The sequence below is a fragment of the Plectropomus leopardus genome, chromosome 3 (assembly GCF_008729295.1).
Source record: "Plectropomus leopardus isolate mb chromosome 3, YSFRI_Pleo_2.0, whole genome shotgun sequence".
Lineage (NCBI taxonomy): Eukaryota > Metazoa > Chordata > Actinopteri > Perciformes > Serranidae > Plectropomus > Plectropomus leopardus.
In genome coordinates, this window is record NC_056465.1 from 27,574,789 (window position 1) to 27,598,052 (window position 23,264).

The 23,264-nt window shown below is 40.4% G+C and overlaps 1 protein-coding gene across 1 annotated transcript in view; it reads right to left on the reverse strand.

Moving 5' to 3' along the window:
• Nucleotides 1-22,505, reverse strand: part of unc13a (unc-13 homolog A (C. elegans)) — a 61,688-nt gene extending 39,183 nt beyond the window's left edge. Inside the window, exons 1-13 of the mRNA XM_042483638.1 lie at nt 22,183-22,505; nt 16,548-16,577; nt 15,364-15,463; nt 12,898-13,015; nt 11,652-11,775; nt 10,598-10,668; nt 10,269-10,323; nt 9,559-9,588; nt 7,322-7,517; nt 4,692-4,811; nt 2,406-3,233; nt 1,968-2,074; nt 927-972 (exon numbers count right to left, since the gene is read on the reverse strand). Coding sequence (XP_042339572.1) covers nt 927-972; nt 1,968-2,074; nt 2,406-3,233; nt 4,692-4,811; nt 7,322-7,517; nt 9,559-9,588; nt 10,269-10,323; nt 10,598-10,668; nt 11,652-11,775; nt 12,898-13,015; nt 15,364-15,463; nt 16,548-16,577; nt 22,183-22,204 — 1,847 coding nt within the window. The 5' untranslated portion in view covers nt 22,205-22,505. The remainder of the gene's footprint in view (nt 1-926; nt 973-1,967; nt 2,075-2,405; nt 3,234-4,691; nt 4,812-7,321; nt 7,518-9,558; nt 9,589-10,268; nt 10,324-10,597; nt 10,669-11,651; nt 11,776-12,897; nt 13,016-15,363; nt 15,464-16,547; nt 16,578-22,182) is intronic.
• Between the last annotated feature and the right edge of the window lie 759 nt (nt 22,506-23,264).

A 23,264-nucleotide genomic window follows, 5' to 3' on the forward strand; every position in this document is an offset into this window, starting at 1 on the left:
TCCCGTATCGTATTGCTAACCTGGGACATTTCACGCATAGCTTTCTCCAGAGGCCTGCAGGTCTGTCGGGACGTTCATTGCCACGGGAGTCCCCGCTAACCGGAGTGTCCTCGGCGTTAGCTAGCTTGTTGCCGCTAGCCATGCTAGCACTGTTAGCGGTGTTTTTCGCGAGTCTCGTTTTGCAGTTTGATGCGGACTTTTTCCAGTTTTGTGGTCGAATTCGGTGTCGGAACCGACTTCACTGTAATACATCAATGGTCGGAGCGCGTTAAAGCCTCGACTAACATCTGATATGAAGCAAACAAAAAGTGTTTACTCCAACTGCCAAGAGGGAAAGTGGGAGATTTGACGCAACGTTCGTTGTAGGCGGCCATCTTGGTCAGGGGTGTCACGTGACTCAAAAAAGTACCAGGATGAATAATACATATAATATACGGATATATATGGTTTATTTTATTTTTTTTTTATTTGTATGTCCTACCTACGGACCTCTCTTTGAGTCTTTAATAAAGTTTTGAATTGAATGATTTAAGGTTAGCGGGAAATTTATTTTATTTTTCAAATATATATTATAAAAAATAAAACATGGCAACTTTGGTGATATTATGCAAAAGGCAATCGGTATTTTTTTTTTTTTTTTTTTAAGTTTCACATTATTTTGAGCTTTTGCATCACAATGTCAACAAAAAAGAAGATTTGTAAAAATCCCACCTCCAGTGTCTAAGCATTTTTAAGACTTTTGAAAAACTGATTTAAGACATTTTAATGTAAATTAAAGCCTTATTTTTTTTAGATTGATGATTCAATGTCTTTTAAGGCTTTTAAGGGATCTGCAGAAACCCTGATTAAGGCAGTGGGCTTGCCTTTTGGTTGGTAAATTCTAGCTTTTCAATGACTGTAGTAGTAACACGGTCATGGTTACTTACCCTGCTGATAAAAGCAGAGAGGCGATGCCAACACTTTCTCCTCGGGCTGAGGGAGAAAGAGAGAGATGAAATGAAGAAGAGAGGCAAGCAGGGTGCCATTAGAGCTGTGGCTGGAACAAAAAGGAAGCATAGCAGACTATAGTAGTGTACATAGTGCTTTTATATACTGAGAACAAAATCAAGAGATACTATGTGGTGTTCCTCGGCAAAAAGCACTATTTCATGTTGAGTTTCACATGTTGGTAGCTGTAGCCACAATGAGCGCAAGTGTTCCCAGAACTCACAAATGAATAATACAACAGTGGGACACGAGGGAGATAGAAAGAAAAAGGGAGAGATGAGGAGAGCAGTAAAGCTGAGTTGTGTGTTTCTGAGTGAGTGCAGTGATTATTGACATCAGCAGTAGCTTCTCTGTGTTTGAGAATCATAGTAAAAGTAGATTACAGCCAGATGGCCATCCGTGTAATCACTCTTCTAATTCTATCTGCTCTATTATCGAAAGACATGTTCTTTGTCTGCCTGCCTGTTCAAAGAATGACACGCGGCATTGATACTCACGTCACACTGACGAACAGAAATAGTCGTGATTTGTATGAAAGCCAAGCTTTGAAAAAGACACTTAGCAGACTTACAGGAGCTTCCTATGCTTAGCTTTCCATAAATATCTAAGATCCACAAAGGATGCATAAAACATAATTTAAGATTGATGAATTAACTTCTAGCCACACCCACCTGAGCGTCAACTCCAGCCATGGGTAACCACAACGGACTACATGCAAATCGCTACGAGGATGGCAAAAAACTGAAAAGAAAATAATAAAATGGCAAAACAGTACAAGGGGTGAACATAAACAGTTAAACACAAGACAAGATAATACACAGCAATAACCAAAAACTGGGAAAAAACACAGTAACAGTCAGACATGCAGGGACTAATGCAACAAGTCAGTGAGCTCAAATAGAAAACATATGAAATTACCAAAATAACAAAAACAACAGAAGACATATAACCCACTCTTATGAACCCACTAGGAAACACACACGCAGGCTGTACCTCTTGCAGCTGTAGTCGTACTCGGCTGAAAAGTCGAAGCCAGTTGGCTTTGGCTCTGGCAGGACCAGGTTCCATGATTTCCCTCTTTGGGAAACTAAAAGAACGATTGTAGAAGGAAAAATGTTATAGACTTGCTAATAATGGCTCTATTAGATAGATCAGTCATGTCCAAAGTCTTGCATTGATTGGACCCAAATCTGATGTTTGAGATCAGATTTGGACATCCTTATTTATAACCTTTCCTGGAATTTCATGACAATGGGAACTATGGTATACTTTATAAATAAAATAAACTTATGTGCTTATTTTTACTTGATGAAATGCCAGATGAATGGCTTTGTAACGGAGTGTTTTGTGTTGACAGTGTGTGAAAGCTTGTTTCTCTTTTTCCTCTGTGAAGCTGACAGTGTATGAAATGTGCTCACCTTGGAACAGGTGGCTCCTCTGTTTTCTCTGCAGGAGCTGGAGGGACGCTCTCTGCCGCCGGAGGCTGCTCAGGGGGTTGAGGTTCTTCCAGCGGCGCCATCGGTTCAGGTTCAGGCTCCAGGGGCTTTGTATCTGGAGCTGGAACCTGCGATGTGGTTGTGGGGGTGGTGGTGGTGGTGGTCGTGGTCGTGATGGTTGACAGAGCTGGCTGGGTGGGAGCAAATGGAGGCTTTGTGGATTCTGCACTGAATGGGGACAATGTGTCGTCCTGTGTGACTGGTGGCAGACCAGGAGCTGTGCTCGGGGGCTGGAGCTGATCATTGGCCGGCCGCTGCTGATGCAGCGACGGCTGTTTCTCCAGAGGTGGCCTGGTGGAGGACAGACCATCAGATGGCGGCATCAGGGTGGGGGCAGTGCTTGTGGGCGTGGGGGTGTAGGGCGGCTCCTGGTCTTCACTGAGTGTGCCATCAAGCGGATACATATCTTCATCTTCCTCGAAAGGCATCTCCTCCTCATCCTCATAGTTGTACTCTCCATCCTCCCCGTACATGTCGCCCTCCTCTTCGGCGTACAGCGCCCCCTCTTCCCCTCCATCTTTGAGGTAGCCCCCCTCGTCGCTGTAGACGCCTTGGGGGTCCTCGCCATCCCAGCCTGGGGAGTCCTCTTTACCGTAGCTGACGGAGGAGTGGCAGGAGTGGTAGGAGTCGTTTTCATCATAGAATTCCGAACCTCGCAGGCTCTCGCCGTCCTCAGCGACAAACTCCTCGCTGAGCTGAGAGCTGCCTCGACTCAACTCGCCTGACGAGGCGTAACGACTGTCTGTGGGACTGAGGGGAGGGGGAGAAATAGACACCTGTTACATAAACACACAGGTTGAAAGGTAAACTAGGGAGCTCCCACACTTGCATAATGAGGAGTTTGGCTGTCACAGTGACACTTAAGGAACTTGTGTTGGGGCCAGGAAGGAACAGATGACTTAAAACCAGCCAATAAGAAAACTCAGAGCAAGCGGGTTTAGACTATTGATGCATATATGTAACTGCAAGGGGAATCATCTTTTTTTAGTTATGGGCAAGGTTATTATGCATACTAGTTCACACACAAGTTATACATAAAGACGCACCATACAAAAGCACACAATTAGCAAAAACATAAGCACATTTTTCATTAATCTAAAAATACAAACAGACATATTCAGTGAACCTGCAGAGGTTGAGGGTAATTTATTAGCCTGGCAGAACAAAACTCTTTTTGCAGATAAATAAGTGAATAGTATGTATTCACGATGATGAATGAGGCTATTAGACACTCAGACAGACCATGAGTCAGCAAGAGATTTGAGTCACATGCACAAACAATTTTCTTACACACACACACACACACACACACACACACACACACTCTCTCTATCGTTTCATCTCCATTGATTACAGTCAGGTTGGTTCAATAATGCAGGAGCAGAGGGAGCCAGAGGGAATACACAAATATGGATGAATGGACACACAAACTCTCAATCACGACACCCTTGTTCTTTTCTTTTCATAACCTTTCTCACAATCTCTCAGCCAACAAAAAGATCGATGTGGACAGTGACAAACGCCTGCATAATGTTTGGGTCTAAATACATGTCGCCCTTCTTTCTTAGCAAAGGATGAATAAAAATGAAAATGAAAGATGAAAATGAACGTTATTTGTCTCGACCTCTCTGTTAGGGCCCGATTATTTGGCCTTCTGCTGTCTTACAAGTGGGAATTAAATGTGTATAAATAACAAGTACGGGACACGCAGACTAAGACAGGGCTCTTCTTAAAGTCACAGGATGAGGCTGTAATAACAGGCTGCCACTCGCGCGCGCGCGCGCGCGCGCACACACACACACACACACACACACACACACACACACACAGGCTCTTACATAAACTCCAACCAACAATTAACCTCGCTGTCTCGAAGCAACACTCAAATACACACACCTTGTCAATCACCCACCAACACACATAAACACAAAACTGCGCAGAACTTATAAGAGTTCAACAATGGTGAAGATGAGCATGACACATCATTTGTGATTCTTCACCAGGAACACAGTAAATATAGATGCAGGACCAGAAGTTTTCTATATAGCATATACATATACAGAGATAGGATAAGAGCACATGCATGCAAGCACAGCGAGCGAGGAGGACGGGACAAGTCCACCACTGACGTCACAGCGAGACGGAGTCACAGGCCGGAGCAGGAGAAGGAAGAGGAGGAGGAGTTGGAGAGGAGGTACAGAGACCCACCTATCGGACAGTGAATGCCTACTGTCTAGAGAATACTGACGGCTGGTGCGCCGGCTCGATCCTGAGCCTGAGTCGATATCGCTGCGCCCGTTGGTGGCCGAGTCTAAACTATCATAGCGTCTGGTAAGAGGAGTGGGGAGGGAGGTGGGGAGGAGGGGAGAGGTGGGAGAGGAGCGTCAGTAGAGCTCAGCGCAAATCTTCCAAAGAAAGCTCTAACCAAACTGAGCCTCTGCACTGCCCGCTCACAGGATAGCTCCACAGTTTTCAAAGTCAGGTGTTATTTGAACACTGAGGCAGGTTTTGCTTGCTGTAATCAATCCTTCTGTACGTATTGGCCATTAAAATATCCCTTTTAAATTTGTTCACAATGTAAGTGATGGAGGGGAAAAAACCCCACAGTTCTATGCAAAAATTAATTTCAAAGTTCATCTGAAGTTAATGTAAGACTTCAGCAGCATGAGTTATTCAAATCAAGTCAGTATATCTTCTGTTTGTTGTCTTTTCAATGCTGATTTTTTTTTTTGACGACACTGATGAAGACTGATGGTTGAAATGCATTTGTGGTGTTGCTGTCACAGGCACAGAATTAAAAGCGTTTAAAGAGGTCATTAATGTGTGCTGACGGTCAGTTTTTTCGTACATTGCTTTTTGAGTCGTGCACCTGAAAAAGTTTTTCAGTTGCAGTTTAAAGTGCGCTCCTTTTGTCCTTCTGACACAAAAAGGGAATTTTGTACTAAAAGCGTGACATGCAGGATCTCTCAAGACTGCCCACACTAAAAGTTTTTTTCAAAACTCAACCAATGTTGAAAATTTGAAAGACACCAAAGTAATAGATTGTAATGACAAATGAAACAGTTTTGGTCTTTTAATGTATGGAGAGCAACAATTTGGCCAAAAAGTGCTCATTACACACACACACTCAGAATTCAGATTTGTGACTCTAAAAACTAAAACTCTCACAGATCTCTTCTAAATCTCTTGGGATCTAATGTGATTTCATAACAACGGAGCCAAATCTTTTTCATCTGGAGGGTCAAAACAGGAGCATAAGGGATGGTGGCTGAGTGAATAAAGCAGGTGCCCCATAAGTGAAGGCAGTGTCCTTGACACAGTGGCCTCAGGTTCAACTCCCACAAGTGGCCCTTTGCTGCATGTCACTCCCCCTCTCTCCACCTTTCAAGCTACTGATCTGTCCTTTCTAATAAAGGCTAAAATGCCAAAAAATAGTCTTTAAAAAAAAAAAAAAACTTGAAAATTTATGGTGAGCCATGGGCCAGAAGAAAACACTTATCCTATTGTCTTTCTAAGATGAAAAATGGAACTAAGATCCCAAGTTTTCCTTAATTGAAATGCCTTTTTTCTGTGTGCCACTTCCTCTGCTTCTCCATTTTTTTTCTTACCACACTCACAGCAAGCTGACTTTCTATGCAAAGTGTCAGTTGTGCTTATTTTATGAAAAAAATCATAATTAGGGATCCTATGTATTTAAAGAACATGTTTATCTTATAAAATTAAACAGCATAAACAGAAACATCTGGCAGAGAAAGCTAAACCTCATGGCGGGCCAATTTTGGCCCCAGGGCACCACTTTGGGCAGCAATGCTTTAGAATAAACAAACATGGCTGACAGCGGCAGGAGGAAATCTCCAAGATCTGTGATTGCAAGCGATCCCTGGGTTTCCCCCTCACAACAAGATATTGGATCGTAACTGTTGAAGATGTTTAATATTTGCTATTTAAAATCTGCGCAGCAGCAGGATGGTCATCAGGCAAAATCCGCCTGATTCTCATGTTGTGTGTACCTTGCATTAATGGCCTTTATGAACAGGAGAAATGACCACAGCAAGCAAAATCTGCTTCAAATGTTCATATAAACATCTGACTTTTGTTTAAAGACACACTTATGAAATTGTGAACTTATCCTTTACGTTTCTGCACAAATACCTCTCACTGAGGTTGAACACTTTAAGATCTAAATCTAACAAAATGTAGATGTCATTTCTGTTTCAGCTTTTCTGAGCAATACATGACATTCAATCAACTGCCGCCTTTGAAAAAAAAAAGTGTCCAGAAATTCATTTATTTTCTGCACAAGTCGATGCAGAAGAGATCACATGGGGTTTCTGATGCTCACACACGCAACATGCACACGATGCAGGCACACACACACACACACACACACACACACACACACACACACACACACACATTCACACATGCACACAGAAAAGATAACCACAAAGGCCCACTTCATACATGACCTGTATACAAGAACTGTGCGCCCCAGCGTGCTTGTATACACTGAGGCCAGGTTATTCTCTAGAGGAGGAGAGCACAGTGGGACAGCATGTTACCATGTACAATGCAGTGAAACAAAACAAGGCTGCAGGGGCTGAGCTTTCTCGGAGCTTAATGCTAGACTCCAAATAGGAATATTTGCTAAAGATGGGGGAGTGTGATAACAACTTCAACATTAAACAGTTTTGTTCTTTTTAGTGTTTTTCTGTCTCAAAACAAAGCCTTTCTTTCTGTTGCTGACACATTCTGACAACCCACCATGGTAATCTCATAAAAAAGGACACAACTCAGTGTCAGTGGTGGCAATGCAGTGGCTTTAGGGTGTTTGTTACCTCATGGCTCTGTGGTCGTAGTCCAGCTCATGGATGTCGTCGCTGTATGAGTGTCTGTATTGCTGGTGCCTCATGGGATATTGGTGCATGGAAGCATTGGGCTGGGAGGTGGTATAGTAGGGAGGCGGGATGCTGTTACTGGTCTCGCTGCGATAGTCGCTGTCCCTGTCGTCCACAGCACTGTCTGGATCCTCATCTGTTCACACAAACACAGCGGGGGATGGGACAAAGTGATGAGAGACAAGAAGAAGTCCAATTTTGTTTCTATACTAAATAAATAAGATATTTTTCATGTTTTTAACCCAGTCGTTCCAACCTTTTTCCTGAGGGGATCCCTTTTTCTATAACTGAGGAAAATGGCAACCCCTGAACCCCCCTGAAGTGTCATATTTTATGCATATTTCATATTACATTCAATGCATAGTCATTTAGATTAATTTTGAGCAGATTATTTTCTGTCAATATTACACCAGAGATGAGTTTTCCTGTTATTTTTGGAACTTTCAATCCAATTCTCTGTCTGTATTGTTTTTACATACTTAATAGGATTCTTTTTTGACTAATTCAATTCAAGGTTTTTAATGCACATAACGTGCAAGACCTGGGTTGGTGTCAAGGGCACTGCACTTAGTTGGTTTTATTCCTATCTTTTAGACAGAACCTTTGCAGTCACCATGTGTGTTAACACATCCTCCACCTCTCATATTACCTGTGGTGTAACGCAAGGTTCTATTTTAGGTCCACTTTTATTTTCTATCTGAATCCTACTCATATCATTCAACGCCATAACCTTTCTTTCCATTGCTATGCAGACGACACACAGATATAGCCTAGCTGCTGGTTTTAACTGTCTCACAGACATTAAATGTTGGATGGCCCAAAGTTTTTTTTTTTTTACAGCTTAATGAGTCAAAATCAGAAATTGTGCTGTTCAACTACCCAACACTGCAAATCAATCACATTCAAAGTTCCCCTGGTCCACTGTCCTCAAACATCACAGCCTCAGCAAGAAATTTAGGAGTAATCTTTGACTGGTCTTACGTTTGAACAACACATCACAAAAGTTGTCCAGTCCTGTTACATTCACATAAGATCCATATGCAAAATCAAATCCATTCTGCAAACCTGCTGACCTGAGGCTTAAATCTAAAGGAGACCATGCCTTTGCCATTAGGGCCCCTCAGCTTTGGAACGATCTGCCTGAGGAGATACGGCTGGCAGAATCAGTGACATCTTTTAAATCACTTCTTAAAACTCGCTTTTACAGACCTGCTTTTATGTGATCTTATAGTTACTTATATAAATAAAGTTATTATTATTATTATTATTATTATTATTATTATTATTATTATTATTATTATTATTATTATTATTATCATTATTATTATTATAGTGTTTTCTGTCTTCTCCATAATAATGGATGTTGTAGTAATACAATTCCATTTAAACTCATTTTTAGTTTCCTTTCATCGCTGATCAGAGATTCTAACTGAACTATTAACACAAACCCTAAACACCTCATATTCAGACTCCTGGTAGGTGTTACAATTACCAGTGTTCCCTAAACATCTCTTAGGCAGACTACTGCTACCGGCTACATTAGGCTTCTTTATGAATGCTTCTCAAAATCATCAGAGGGAGTTGTGTAGAAACAGCTGTTTCAGCATGTTTTGTGTTGCCCCACACACCAGCTACATATTCATCCAGTGTTAATTCCATATGTGGCATACTTGTGCAGTTCCTATTAAACAGATTACCAAAGCTTTAAACCCTCCCACTCAACCCATTTGAAACTTCGTTATGATCAGGATAAATTGGGGCCAGGGCTTTCCATTTAGATGGTTTTAATAGGCATTTATATTTTTAATGGGCTACTATTGAGATTACTGGTGGAATATTAGGGTCCATGCAAACATACATGCAGACCTGGTTGAAATTTGGCAGCATATAATATAAAGATAAAGAAAAATGAATGTGACTCTCCGCCAAACACCACAGAGATTATATATAACTTTGCTGAATTTGATTCTGCCAGCTCGACTTAAATCCATCAGGAGAATGTGGATACGAGCTCAAAGGAAGTTCTGAGAGGATGTGCAGAGAAAAAGTATATTTTCATGGCAGCTAATGGTCTCTGAGGAAAACTACACAAGGTGATCATTGCATTAAGTGAGACATGGACAATAAATACAGAATTACTCATTAGTCATTAGCAGAAGCACATGAAAGAAACTTACTTTGCTGATCTCCCCACAGACTCCAATTACCTGCAAGAAGATAAAGGGTTGGAAAAACCAAATTAGGTTTGGGGCCACAAAATAAACACATCAGCAGTCCACAAAGCCAGATAAACAAACATGCAGAGACGTGTGGCCCTGAGAAATTATTATTTAAGATGTGAATATGTATGCAGAGGGTTTATGAGTGAGTGTGTATGAACATGTGTGCGAGCACAGAAAAGCACAAGGTCTTCAGAGAAGCTTAGATTAAAATCAGCTTCTGTTCAGATGCTGCTGGCCTCGGCACTGCCAAGTAACTAAGAACAGAAAATGCACACATGCTGTTATCATCTCTGCACAAACAAGCATCGTGCAAATACCATCCCCTCTGTCCTGCTGTACACCCTGTGTCATCATCACCGAGACAGACAGACAGACAATCAGTGTGGTATGTGTCTGACAACCCATTGTATGTTCCTTCACATTCACTGGACATCTAGCACCTATAAGTCATTCTACTTGGGCAGCCGTGCATGAATGATTCGTCACATTAGCCTCCCTCCCTCCTTTGCTTCATTTATAAGCCTCATTTCCATTTCCCGTCTCCTCCTGTTGTCGGTACGGTGGGGCAGAGGGGGAGAGTAGAGGGAAAAGAGGAGGCATAGAAAGGACACAGCGGGGGGACAGAACAGGAGGAGGTGGATGCAGAAGTGGCTTGTGACACTCACAGCACTGTGTGGTTGGTGCGTGGAGTGGTCGCTCCTGTTCTTCTTGATAGGCATACTGAGAGAGAAAAACGACAGACATCTTAGAAAATATGATCCAGCACTTCCTCTGAGGAACATCGCTAGTAAAAGCTGTCAATTCTGCCGTAATTGGCAGCCATAGAGTGTAATTTCAGAGAGTATGGAAAATGAAGAAAGAGGCGGAAAGGAAACACAGAGGAGGAAAGGGATTAGGGAAGGAAATACTATAAGAAGCAGACAATAAACAGGCAAGAAAATATAGATGACAGATGGTGCAGAGAGAGTGATGGGGAGAAGAATAAAGTTCTTACATCTTGATCTCTCATGGCATTGAGTTGTTCAAGTTTCTTGGCCCAGTATCTGGCCTCTTCCTCAGGAATGTCTGCAGTGAACAACAGAAACACTCAAAATATTTGTCTACCCAGCACATCAACTGTTGGACATTATAAATATGAGACAATATACATTTAATGTCACGATTTTCCTGGTCAAAGTAATTGTGATTCACAATACTATAATGATGAAATATGCTTAAAACTTTTAAATTGGCAGTAAAACTGGAATCACATTATTTTACATTTAGCTAAGGAACAAGCTTTTTTTATTTCTTAACAGATAGAAAACACAGTGAAAAATCCTCTTAAGTGAAAAATAATTAAACAGTCTTAAAACTGAAATGGCATCATAATTTTCAACATGAAATATGCCACCGACTGATTAAGATCTTTAGCATTGTTTGAAGCTGGTGCATATAGAGCTGTTTTTTGCAGTCTCTTTTATTGTTTTATTGTTGGTTGCCCAGCAGTTTCTTTGGTTGCTATGGGTTACATTATTCACGGAAATTCACAATGATGAACATATTATGAGTGCTTTTCTTATGATCTGTGATATAATCTTATGTTGTCCCATGTCTAATAAACATATGCCTCATTGTAATTTCCTCTATCAGCACTACAATAAAGTCATTAAAGTGATAATTTAAATGTAATGGCAACAGTGTAAGATGGCTATAGATTTAGAAGTAATTTAAAGTAATAGCACAAGAGGTACTGTAAGTACACATAGTGGTGGCAGCTGTAGCCCACTAGTAGTAGCAGCAACGTTTTATATAGTAAATGTAGTAAGTATGAGGACTAGCAGTAGTATGACAGCATAGTGATAAAGTGATAGTTGTTGAGTAAGTAGTTGTATGTATTAACAGTACTCATTAACAGAAATCTTATCTTCCTGTTTTTTTAATTTATTTTATTTTTTTTTCAATTTATTAAAACACATCCATATATCTAACATACAGAAAATAAAAATGAAACAAACTGCAAAATAAAGCACAACACTGGATGAAACAGCTACAATGAAAGGCCAAACCTAGTGGCAGTTCAAAGCGGGTGTCGAGCAGCAGCCTGTGAAAGGTCGGGTCTTTGGTTCCACAGATCTCGTTCTCGCCCATGATGGCATTGGCGTCAAGAGTCAGCCACTGGCCTGGACCGTCCTGGAGAAGAGCGATGGAGAGAGGCACAGAAATATGTCTTCAGTTATCAGTACTCCATATTGGATTCAGGGCTGGTATGATATCAGATTATCACTACACAATTATCGTGGACAGACAAGTTCACATGAAACAAAAAGTCCATGTACAGTAGTTACATAACTTTACGGACTTAACACAGCAACACAAACTTTATAGGTTTACGTCACTTAAATCCCATACATAGGTATTTTAATAATCTTTCCCTAAACTTGACTAAGGACTTTTTGGTCTTTAAACCTAAACATACTGCAACTCTTTCACGATGCACAGGCAGCGATTTTGTTTTTTGCTTTTTCATGCCTGAGGGAGCCAGTTCATTCCAGCAAGTGTAAAGCCACAGCATCATCTGACTTAGAAAAGTGAAAAAGGTGTTTCCATTGCAGTTTTGTGAAATATGGCTGTTTTCATAATTTAATTTGCGTAGTTTAAGGGTTAATGGAAACCTGCCTGCTATAGCAGTATGCCATTGGAAAAAGCAATAAGCAAATCTGGGGCAGCATTAACTTACTGGCAACAAATGCTAACTTCTCTAAAAACAATATACACACCTCCAATGCAGCTCTAAACCAGCTGAAAGATTACTTTCCCACAGGGGCTTGTTTATAATCTTCACGATTAACACGATGTATCATTTGCTGTTTAACTTATACCCCTTCTGTTTTCATATTTCTCTTCAATGAACTCCTATCAGTTATGGATCTGCACAGAGCAGCTGTTGCCCACTTCAAACATACAAAACAGAATTAAACATACTGTGAAGAGTCTGTATGGATACAGTGTATCCACAGTTGTTACTGTATTAGGATCCACAGTTCCTCTCTATCAAATAACTAATGTGACTTAAATTTGAGGAATGTAAAGGTGGCATACACTTACAAAACAATCAATTTAAAATACTCTATGTTTAAACAGAAAACACATTTAAGTATATTTTTAAAAAACAAAGCTCTCTCGAAAGTCATAATTAAAGTAATATTAAATGTTATGTGTTTTGATAACCCAAATTTTGATTTTATTGGTGTATATGTACAGTAATTATAGCTAATAAAACCCAATGCTGGCAGCCAAAGAGAGAGTGTGTACCTCATTAGACTGCCGTATGTTGCGCAGGGGTATCCATAAGGTGCCCACCATGGTGTCCCAGATCAGCCCTTTATTCCACACCTCCACTGTCAGGCCCAGATCCAGGCGGTTTATTTCACTGCTCGGCAGAGAGAGGCAGAGGCGGATTAAGAAGAAGATAAATGAGTTAGGAAAAAGCAGAGGAAGGAGAGTAAAATAATACAGACTGATAAAAAAGCAGAGCGGAGACGGGGTAGTGCACGGACACCTCACTGCACAGAGGGCTTTCGACAGAATACGCTCTACGCCATTAAGACCTGCACTTTAATCCGGCGATGGATATATTCTGTGATTCAATCTGCTGAGGGAAATGAGTCATTCGGCACAAAGATGGAAAGAGTAGGTGATTGTCAACTAAGCTGCTGGCAGGATAGAGGAGAGAGCACAGATAGGACAACAGCGGACACTATCTATATTTCTGTGTGACAAACAGCAGTGAACTCAGGTTTTTCCATCAGGCAAAACTCAAATACCGCACATAAAGCTCTGCACTAGGATTTGTAAAGTGATTACAAATCTGACTGGCAGGTTATCAGCTCATTAAACATCACTCATTGTCAAACAGTGACTCTTCCCGAGCCCACTAGCTGTCGCAAGTGAAAACCTCAAAATAAGTACAGCTTTGATATGAAAATGCATCTTTATGTTTCTGTAGGAGCTGAGCTGGTAATCTGGCAAATGGCTGAGTGGGTGTGTTGCTTTACAAAAAAGGGAAACGTGAAGAGGAAAGAAGCAGGAGATCGAGAAAATAAAAAGGACTGTGCTGTTGTTTAATTTAAGATATTGCTACAGTTGATTCAACGTTGAAACAGCAGCAATGTATTCAGTCAACTTTCTAGAATCATGAGCTGTAAAGACGCCTAGAGAAACCCCTCTGCACTGGGTGTGTGAACTTTGCTGGAGCAGGTTATGTCATCCCCCTCACTCTTCAAAAGGGAGAGAGACGCAGAGAAAGCAAGAGGAAGGGGGCAAAAATAACTCCTTTTAGGAAGTAGAAATGTCACAGCTGACCCTGCTGCCCTGTGTTGCACATCTGTGAGCTGAATTGGAGCTCCTAAGGCCATATCTCTATTTATGTGAACTATTTATAGAACTATGTCAAACTGTCATAGCAAACATACTGCACTCGTAAAATTCCTTTAAGTTTAGGTATTTTGATTAGTTGCATGAAAGTGCACTTAAAGATATTTTACTCTTAAATGTGTTTAAACTTAGAAGCTACTGTGCCAGCACAGCCAGGGGAAAAGTTAGTCAAGAGCTTAAAGGAGCACGTCACCCACAAAATGATAATTTGTATATTAATTATACACAGTGTTATGGGGGATTTAAAAATGTAAATTTTGTTTTTGCAGCATGCCTCCACTGTAAGCAAAGAATCGAAAAACTGCAAAAATGCTTGACGAATTTAAGTGATAGGGGTCCGCATTTAACAACAGCAAAATCATATCAAAAAATCCATTTACAAATTCTCACTCAACTCATCCAGTCATATGCTCACTACCTCCAAAACACATGCATTTTTGCTCTTCTCTCTCATTTTATAACACTTTTGCAGGAACAGCAACAAGTTCAAAAATACGCACCCAAAATTCATATGCAGAAGTAACTTAAATGTTGTGTGGGAACCAAATTTTGCAGAAGTGAATTCTTGTAAGATTAATACGATTTGCAATGGCTTATATTTTTGTTTTGTGACATATGTTTTGTTAATGTTTTGGGATAGTATTATTTAATGTTTCTGTAATAGGGGTTATTTGGAGAGTTGGGTCACGTGGATACGGGCTGTGACGCTAATGACCTATATGAGCATCTGCTTTTTGACTGTGTGGGGCTTAAAGGTGCTCTTTTTGTTTTAATGCATTCTTCTTCCTTGTCAAAATTTGCCCACAATGCAACTCAGTCGCAGATAGTTCAGTCCCACATTCAGATGTGTTATACTAGTAGCAGCTAAGTTGTTAGCCTCACACTAAGATGAGGAGCATGTTACAGAGGTCTGGTAAGCTCACTTCTTTCTATCTTACTCTAATGGCTCATTTCTTGGTCACAAAATCTTTAATATTGCCTGTTTACTTTCTCTGCCACCTTCCTAACTTCAGTGGGACATATGAAATGCTCTGCAAACCTGGGGACTGTCTGTAAAAACCCCTCTACCGATACAACCACAACCATGACTTTGTGAGTCCAAGGCGAGGTGAGGAGAGAAGGCTCATTACAGGTACTATTTAAGGGCAGTGAGGGGGAAAGTGAGTGAGGAGGACGATGAGTAGGTGTGAAGAGTAGGGAATGTAGTAAGAAATTGTGAGTTGAAATTGTGCAGCAAAGACAAGCAACAGAGCACAGGCAGATTGAAAGAAGAAGACTAAAAGAGGGAAGATATGGTGAGATAAAAGGTGGCAGAAGAAGTGAGAGAGGGCGAGAAGCACTCACAACATGAAGTCCTGCTCCCAGCATGGCTGACTGCCGCGCACAGCGATGGTTGTGCTCTTAACATTCTGCACCTTCAGGGTCACGTATGTGTTAAATTTCTCTGTAAAAAGCAAAATACACATGATCAGTCATGCTGCTGTGTGTTTATGATAAACAAACTGAGTCAGTAGTACGTTTTTCTACGAAAAATAAGGAACCAATATTTGCACATATTTCATGTTATGATGAGCCAATAATTTGTGCATATCCCACGTATTTTTGGCAGGCTGTGGTAACATGACCAATGCGCTGAAGGGAGTAAAGAAAGAAGCAGCTCCAAGTGGTCCACTTAGGAGGCAGACTGGGATCACGAAAACACAGGACTTCCCCTGAGACTAATGCTGCTTTCAAATGGAACTTGTGAGCTTGTAGTTACGACATAGGAAATCACGTACTCGACGTGCTTGGTGTTCAATTGGTTAAGTCATCTGTCAGCGTCTAGAGGCCACCGAGGCTAACGGTTTAAAAAGTTAGCAGCCAATGCAGGTAGTGCCAAGGCAGAGGAAAAAGATAAGGGTTTGGGGATATCAATATTTTTTCCTCAGACATATTATAAAAATTATAAAAGAACAACTCTGTACAATTAGAATTACAATATATTAACAGATCATCCACAGAAAAATAAGCGTCCATGTTCCGCACCATTTTGGGAAAAAAAGCAAACATGCCACAAATCATGAACTCATGCCATCATCCATTGTACTTGGAACACGGGGGAAAAAACGACTTTCAACTCGGAAAAGCGCAATGAAAAGGCCATTCAAGTCGGGACTCTAAATCAGAACCTCGGAAAAGATCCACGTAGATCGAGTCGGTTGAACTTACTTTGTAGGATATCATACTAACTGTTGTATTAGGATATGCTGGATGTGTAAGATTTAAGATTTATTTGCACAAAACAGAACAGAAAACAGAAATACAACAACAAAAACAGACAAGGTTGTGCAGGTGAGATTGAGAAACCCTTTAGGGCTTCTAAGGAATCTCACCTCAATAAGAATCAGTAACAAATACTAAAGCCATCTAATCAAGAAAATTTAACAAATTAGCATACAAAGTCAATAAGCAAACATTAAATAAGAAATGTAAATCCACCAAAAACAATTTAAAAATAATAACAATGAAGTGTGAGTGTCACATCTCACCTTGGGGTCCATCAAGCTTGGCTTTCTTCACTGTGAACAAATCAAGAAACAAACAAGAAATTAGCCAAACTAGCAAACAAGTATCCCATTTCCAAGCATGCTTACATGACATTTTTCACGGATTTTACATTTTGATGCTGCAAAAACATTTAATGCATCCTCAGAGGCAGTGTGATGTGCCACTGCCTGCAACACATGTGCATGAAAGTACGGTCGGCTGGTGATTGACAGGAGACTGGCATTCTAGAGAGAGGAGGTGGCTCTTCTCATCCCGGGACTCCTATATCTTCTTTGGCCCGAATGCCAGGATCTCCACATGAAAGTCTGCGTCCGTTCAGCAGGAGATGCCAGGATCTCTGAGTCACAGGTCCAGAGGAACAGTTTGTGCAGGTGAGAGTAAAAGCTGGTGTCAGGAAGGAGAGTGGCCACATACCTCCCTTAATGATGCATTTGTATGTATTCCTGCATGGCTGACGATGTGACGATGGTGTGTGTGTGTGTGTGTGTGTGTTTGTGTTGGAGGGGGGGGGGGGGGGGTAAAAGCTGGGGGAGGGCACTTTTTTGCTTTACCAATAGGACGCGGAGTACTTTTTGCTTTACACAATAGAAGCTGAAGTGCCACTGCCAGCCTCTCCAAGCAGGGTCCTCTGGAGTTACCAGACTGACTTTTAAAACCACACTGACGTCAACAGCCTATTTATTATTCATTCAATCTGGTACCCTGCTGATGCCTAGCATCCCCATGTTCAACAGTGAGGTATTAATATTCAGAGCTCTGTTTTTTTTAAGTTTTTTTTATCCCTGCTGATTGCCTCTTTTCATTGATATTACATTTCAGGAAAGAAATACAGTGAATAAGTATCATTTAAAATCAATCTAATTGGACCTCTGAGCATGTGCGCTTGGCTGCAAGAAGAATGACTTTATAATGTATGACCTGCTCTCTAAAATAGAAGGAACTGAATAAATAAAACACTCCCTTTTATTCAATCAAGATTGCAAAAGTGATGCTCACAAAGAAACACATTCTGAGTCATTTTCTTAGTCAGTGACAGCAGAGCATGCATGATAATCATTGTGGACAAACTGGCTTCTAAAAATAGCGTCACCCCAGCAAACCCCAGGGATCACGCTTATCACTTAAATATCAGTCTGATTCATGAGGCAGGTGGGGGAGTAAGTGGTGCGGTGGAGCGTGCTTTTCCAATCGTAGCCAACTTCAAAGTAAAATCCACATCCTGATATTTTAGCTGCTGACAAGGCAGTGGTGCCCGAGTCGTGAGGAGGACTCTTCTCCACAAAACTTTAAATATACATTTGACAAAGAGGCATTTAACTCTTTAAAACCTGAGCAAATTGACTTGATTTCTAACAAAAGCATGGAAAAAGGCAATGTGTACCTTAACAGCAATTGAGCAGAAATCCCCCAAAATTACCTGAAATTAGCACAAAATAGAAAAGGAAAAAAAGAAAGTAAATGATGAAAAAAAGATAAAATAAAAATAATATTTTTTTTTCTGTAACCTAATTTTAAATAATTATAAATGTAGTTTTCTTGATATTTTTTTGTGATAATTTCCTAATGATTCTCTCTTTTTTACAGCTAAGTTTAAGGTGATTTCCTCATCACATTTCACAAATTATTTATTTATTTATTTATTTTTAGCAAGCTTTAGCAACTGTGTTTCCCCCAATTTTTCTGAAATAGATCAAACCAATTTGCTCTGGATTCAAAGGTGTAAATGCTTTTGAAAGGCACCTGAATGCAGCACATGAAAACAGATGTTGATCCAGGTTTCATACAGCTAAATTAGTGATTTATTTGCTTTAAACTGACAGTAAATGCACATTGGCTGCACCCTTGCCAACAATCTCCCTCTCTCTCCTCATCAACAAACAGTCACAGTCCTCTCTCTCTCCCTCTCACTCAATCACTCGCTCCTACAAGCTCCCCCTGCCATGTGGCGAGTATGCACGTGTGCTCCCTTTCTATCTCTTTCTCTCGTGCTCCATTAATCTCTCTGTGCAGTCGGATGCGGGCAGAGCGAGCTGCATCCCCAACACTAAAAATAACCACTTCAGTGTGACAGGGGTGGGGGGTGCCAGAAAGGGGTGTGTGTGTGTGTGTGTGTGCGTGTGTGTGTAAGAGAGGGGGGTGCTTATAGCTCACAGGCATAAGACTAAAACACCATTGCTGCAGTTATAGCACAGGGGAATGAGTGAAGGGGAGTAGGTGAATTTAAAAAAGACTGTTACATTTATTTTTTTCATTTTTTGCAAGCCCTCAACAAAAAATGTGGAGTCCCTCCTTGCCACAGCAATTACAGAATCTCATTTTCTCTTTCTTTGCTGGGAAAAATTGGACAAATACGTTCACTCATGCCCCAGTGCAGACAACCTTTTTATTTCCTGAGGTTTTCCAATCAAACGCTTTCAAAGTGCCCACACTTCAGAGCAATTCTACTGACACCAAGAACAACAAAATACACCGACAGATGGGAATATAGCAAAGAAATAAAAGATTACAACAACAAAAAAAGGAGAAATGACTCAAGAGCATCATTAAAGCAAAAACAACAACACTGAGAGGTCATTGCAGCTTTTCTGTGTGTCCCCTGTCAGGTAAAATTCAGTCTCACACCTGCAGTATACCATGAAGAATATATCAATAACAGTGATTAGAATATGACTTCAATAAAAGTATCTAATGTTGACTGAGTATACCTCTCATGAAATGTTAGAATTTGAATATGTAGGTGCAAAACATAAAGAAGACTTTCAGCAATCTGCCTTTTCAGAGAATATATACAGTAGATAAACAGTATATGGCAGTGAAACTCAACTTACGGACCATTCACACTGGGAATTATTTTTGTACTTTTAGTATACGTTAAGTGGCAGAGAGCATAAAACAGCAGCAAAATAGAGCTTGTTTACAATAACAAAATCAAGCTGAGGATACCCCATATCCCGTGACAGAGGTCCTAGCTAAGCCTCTAATTTCCTAAAATCCTAGAAATGTCCTAAAATCCCAGAAACATGGAGCTGCTGTGACTGGCCCCAGCAAAAGTGGTCCCCAAGCAAAGCAAGATGAGTATCCCTGATGTATGGAATCATTACCCGCAGAATATGACTGACACACAATATCTACAGTATATATTTCCATTAAAACACAATGGATCTTTGCTCCCAACTATTTCCAGACTCCCAGTAATCCACTCATTATTCCAGCAAAGCAGTGTTTGAAATGGTAATAAGACACAGAACTAGCCAAGGACGGTTTGTTGCCGCATTGTGCTCATTTCCAACATTGGACTTCCCGACTACTTTTGCAAAAAAAAAACTTCCCTAATGATCTGCATACATATGTAAATTATGTTCAGTAGATGTTTGAAAAATGGCTCAATGAGAGAAGGTGACACTAATGAGAATGGCTCTCTGAGTTATAAAGCTCTAGTGAATGAATTGGCATCTCACTACAGGAGGTGACAGGAAGTTGCAGATCTGAATAAGCTTATTCAGCTTCTGTGGCACAGGCGATCATTTCAAAGACGACATCTAACACCACGAGATGTGGAGTACACACACATGCCACATCACTGTTACTGCAATGCTTATCAGCCCGACTTGTGCTACCGTGCAGTTCAAGGCAAACCACCGTGCTCGTCATCCTCTTTCATTTCTGTAATTCTTCTCCCAGCTCCAGTCTAAACGTGTAAAATCAATATAGACCTAGTTGCAAGCCTAAAACAAAGTGTGTAGAAACTAATGAGAAAATGCCAGCAGAAACGTAAAATACCATCGGGGTTGCTATGCCAACAAAGCCTCAAGACATAAAGGGACCATCGATGAGCCTCAATCCTGATCTCTGCAATCAGCACCGGTGTCACCGACATAGCAGCCTCTTCATACACACTACAAGCCTGCTCCAACCTCTCCATGAGTCTGAAGATGTTCCAATGAAACACTTTTCCATCTTTCCTTCACTGCTCCCTAATGAATCAGCCACCAATTTTTAAAATGTCTCAAAGAAGGAAATTAGCTCAAACTAGCCCAGAATTCTCACGTGCACGGTGCTACCCTTAGGTTTATGAGTTATTAGAGTTATTAACTGTGGTAACTCGGGAAACTCATTAAGAATTTAAGACATCTGTTTAGACTTCTTGAAGAGTAATAGATCAATCTTTTGGCATCAAATGACTATCTTTTCATCAGCCTGTCAGGTTCTGAGTGTCGTAAAACACAAGAACTTCTAAAACAAACCAACAAAACCAAACAAAACAAGCAATTTCTATAAAACTGAGGCATTTTTAATCCTTGAATGAAACTAAGCATTATTCCAAGGATGGGAACTAATGATGGACTTTGTGTTAAATGGCTTTAACTTTTGGTTTCCAAAGTGGGATCTGGAGATAATCAGAGGTCGAGGTTACATATGATACCTGGGATAAAGACATTAGCAATCTGTCCATCAAGTTTCCTCATGCAGAGTAACACAATTCAATTTTAATCATATCTGACACCTAAAGACTCAGATTAGATTAGACAAACTGTATTCTTAATAAATTGAGATATATAATGTTTTGTTCCTATTTGGAGCTCCTGGTGTGAAAATATTTCAGAAAACCCAAACTTCACCAATCAAAACAAATATAACTTTACATTTTAAACCACACCACATGCCTGTCTATGCTTCCTTATTACAGTAACTGAATGACATGTAAGCAAAAACACTTAAATTCCCTCTTTTGGGTCTACTTTCTACTCCTTTCACTTGAGCAGATATACAAATACAACAACAAACAAATACACCATTAATAACTGAAAGAAGAGATCTGAGCAGCAGCCATAATATAGTGAAGAACCAGGGCGTGTTTATATAGTAGAAAACCAACTTGGACACCATTGCGAGATCTTGAATTATTCAGGTCGTGATCGTCATTATAGAGCTCAATCAATAGGATACACATAAATAAAACAGCTGCAACCAGTTACGTGTCTATAAGAAACACCCTACTGTATTGAAACCCGGTAGGCTAGTACTACACACGCCTTTTTTTTCCATTGTTCCGCGTAATTACGCACGAAAACTGAGACGGAATGTGCGATCTTTTTTAAAGTCAAAACGTGTTGTATTTTGTTTATAAAAACCAACCAAACAAACAGAAGAAACACCCCACGCTTGTGTTACACGGAAGGGAAAACTGAGAGTGGGTTGCATCTTGTTTTACTATGTTTGACAGTGGCTGCCAGAGAGCAGAAACCAGCTCCATAAATCGATCCGGTTGTAGCGATGGCAGGTTTTGTAAATTGATTCTGTCACCCGAGACAGTAGTAGCAAAATATCTGAGGCTAAATACCATCGGGTAATAAAATAAATTAGGAAAAAAATGCAAAATCTTCACCGGCGATTTGAAGTATTCTCCTTATTAATGAAATCGGCATTAAATTAATTGCGTGGGGAAAAAAAACATCCCTGTGCAAGATGGCTCTCCGAAAATATTGATGGATGGATTATTATCCTCACAGGTGAATCCCCAAAAGCAGTAACGATAAGACTTTTTAAACTGCTCACACCAGCAAATAGAGAAAATGCACAGCAAGTCGTGCCAAGACATGGATTGTTCGTTCTTACCTCCAACACACAGCAATGACATTTCTTATATGCGCCTTTAATACAGAGTCCAGCTTCTTCACCAGCTTCCGTAATTGGGCTAATTTGTGCAATGTACAGCCCGGGAATGAATCGTTGGGCTGGAGATGTTTAAGGCTGCCGTCGCTGGCAGAGACGGGGCCTGGCAGCGCTCGTTACGCCCGAAAAATACAAATCTTCACACTTCGAGAGTGAACGCCAGCGTCGCAATCCTCTGACTTTTTTGTGGCGTGTCTGTCTAAATTTGAGACTCTCCCCCCCCTTTTTTTTCTCTCTCAGCTCTCCGCTCCCCAACACACAGCCATCTTGTTCAGCTTCAGCACCACCGCTGCGTGGACAGCTCCTGGCAGTGACGTCAGGGCGGTGTGGATGGAGTGAGTGGAGGGTGGAGGGGTGGAGATACTGAAACACCTGATTATTAGCCCCTCCCTCGAGATTTTCCGAGATATTTCTTAAAAAAATATCTGAGGAAATAATCAGACTAAATATGGTGGTACTCAGAGAAGAATATTGCAATAAATGACTTTGACAGGTTTACGCAGCCCTACTTTTAGGAATAGAGTACTTCAGAGGAAAGCGACAAATAAATACTTAGCAGTGAGACAGTTAAAGGACATTCACCTTTGCAGACATTTACAGCAAGAGAGTCAGATAAAAGACAAAGTATAAAAAGAACACTTTCATTTCACATGCCAGTTTTAAGTTGCAATTTCTTAAAACTAATAGTTTTACTTACCTACCTTTGTTAATGCAATAGTTTAAAGTTGCAACAATGTCACAAAATTAAATATACACATTTTAAGGAAAATCAAAAATGAGATATAAAGTAATTGTAACTTAATATTTTTACTTACTTTTTGCAAGCTTATAGCTTTAAATTCCAACAACTCTTGGTCAATTGCTAATTGATACATTGATATTTTATTTTATCATATTTAATTATTACTTATTTTCTCATGTTTTTTATGTAAAAACCTTAATTTCTAAAGCAGCTAAAGCTGTCAGATAAATGCAATGAAGTAAAATTACAATATTTCCCTCCGAAATGTAGTGGAGTCTAAGTG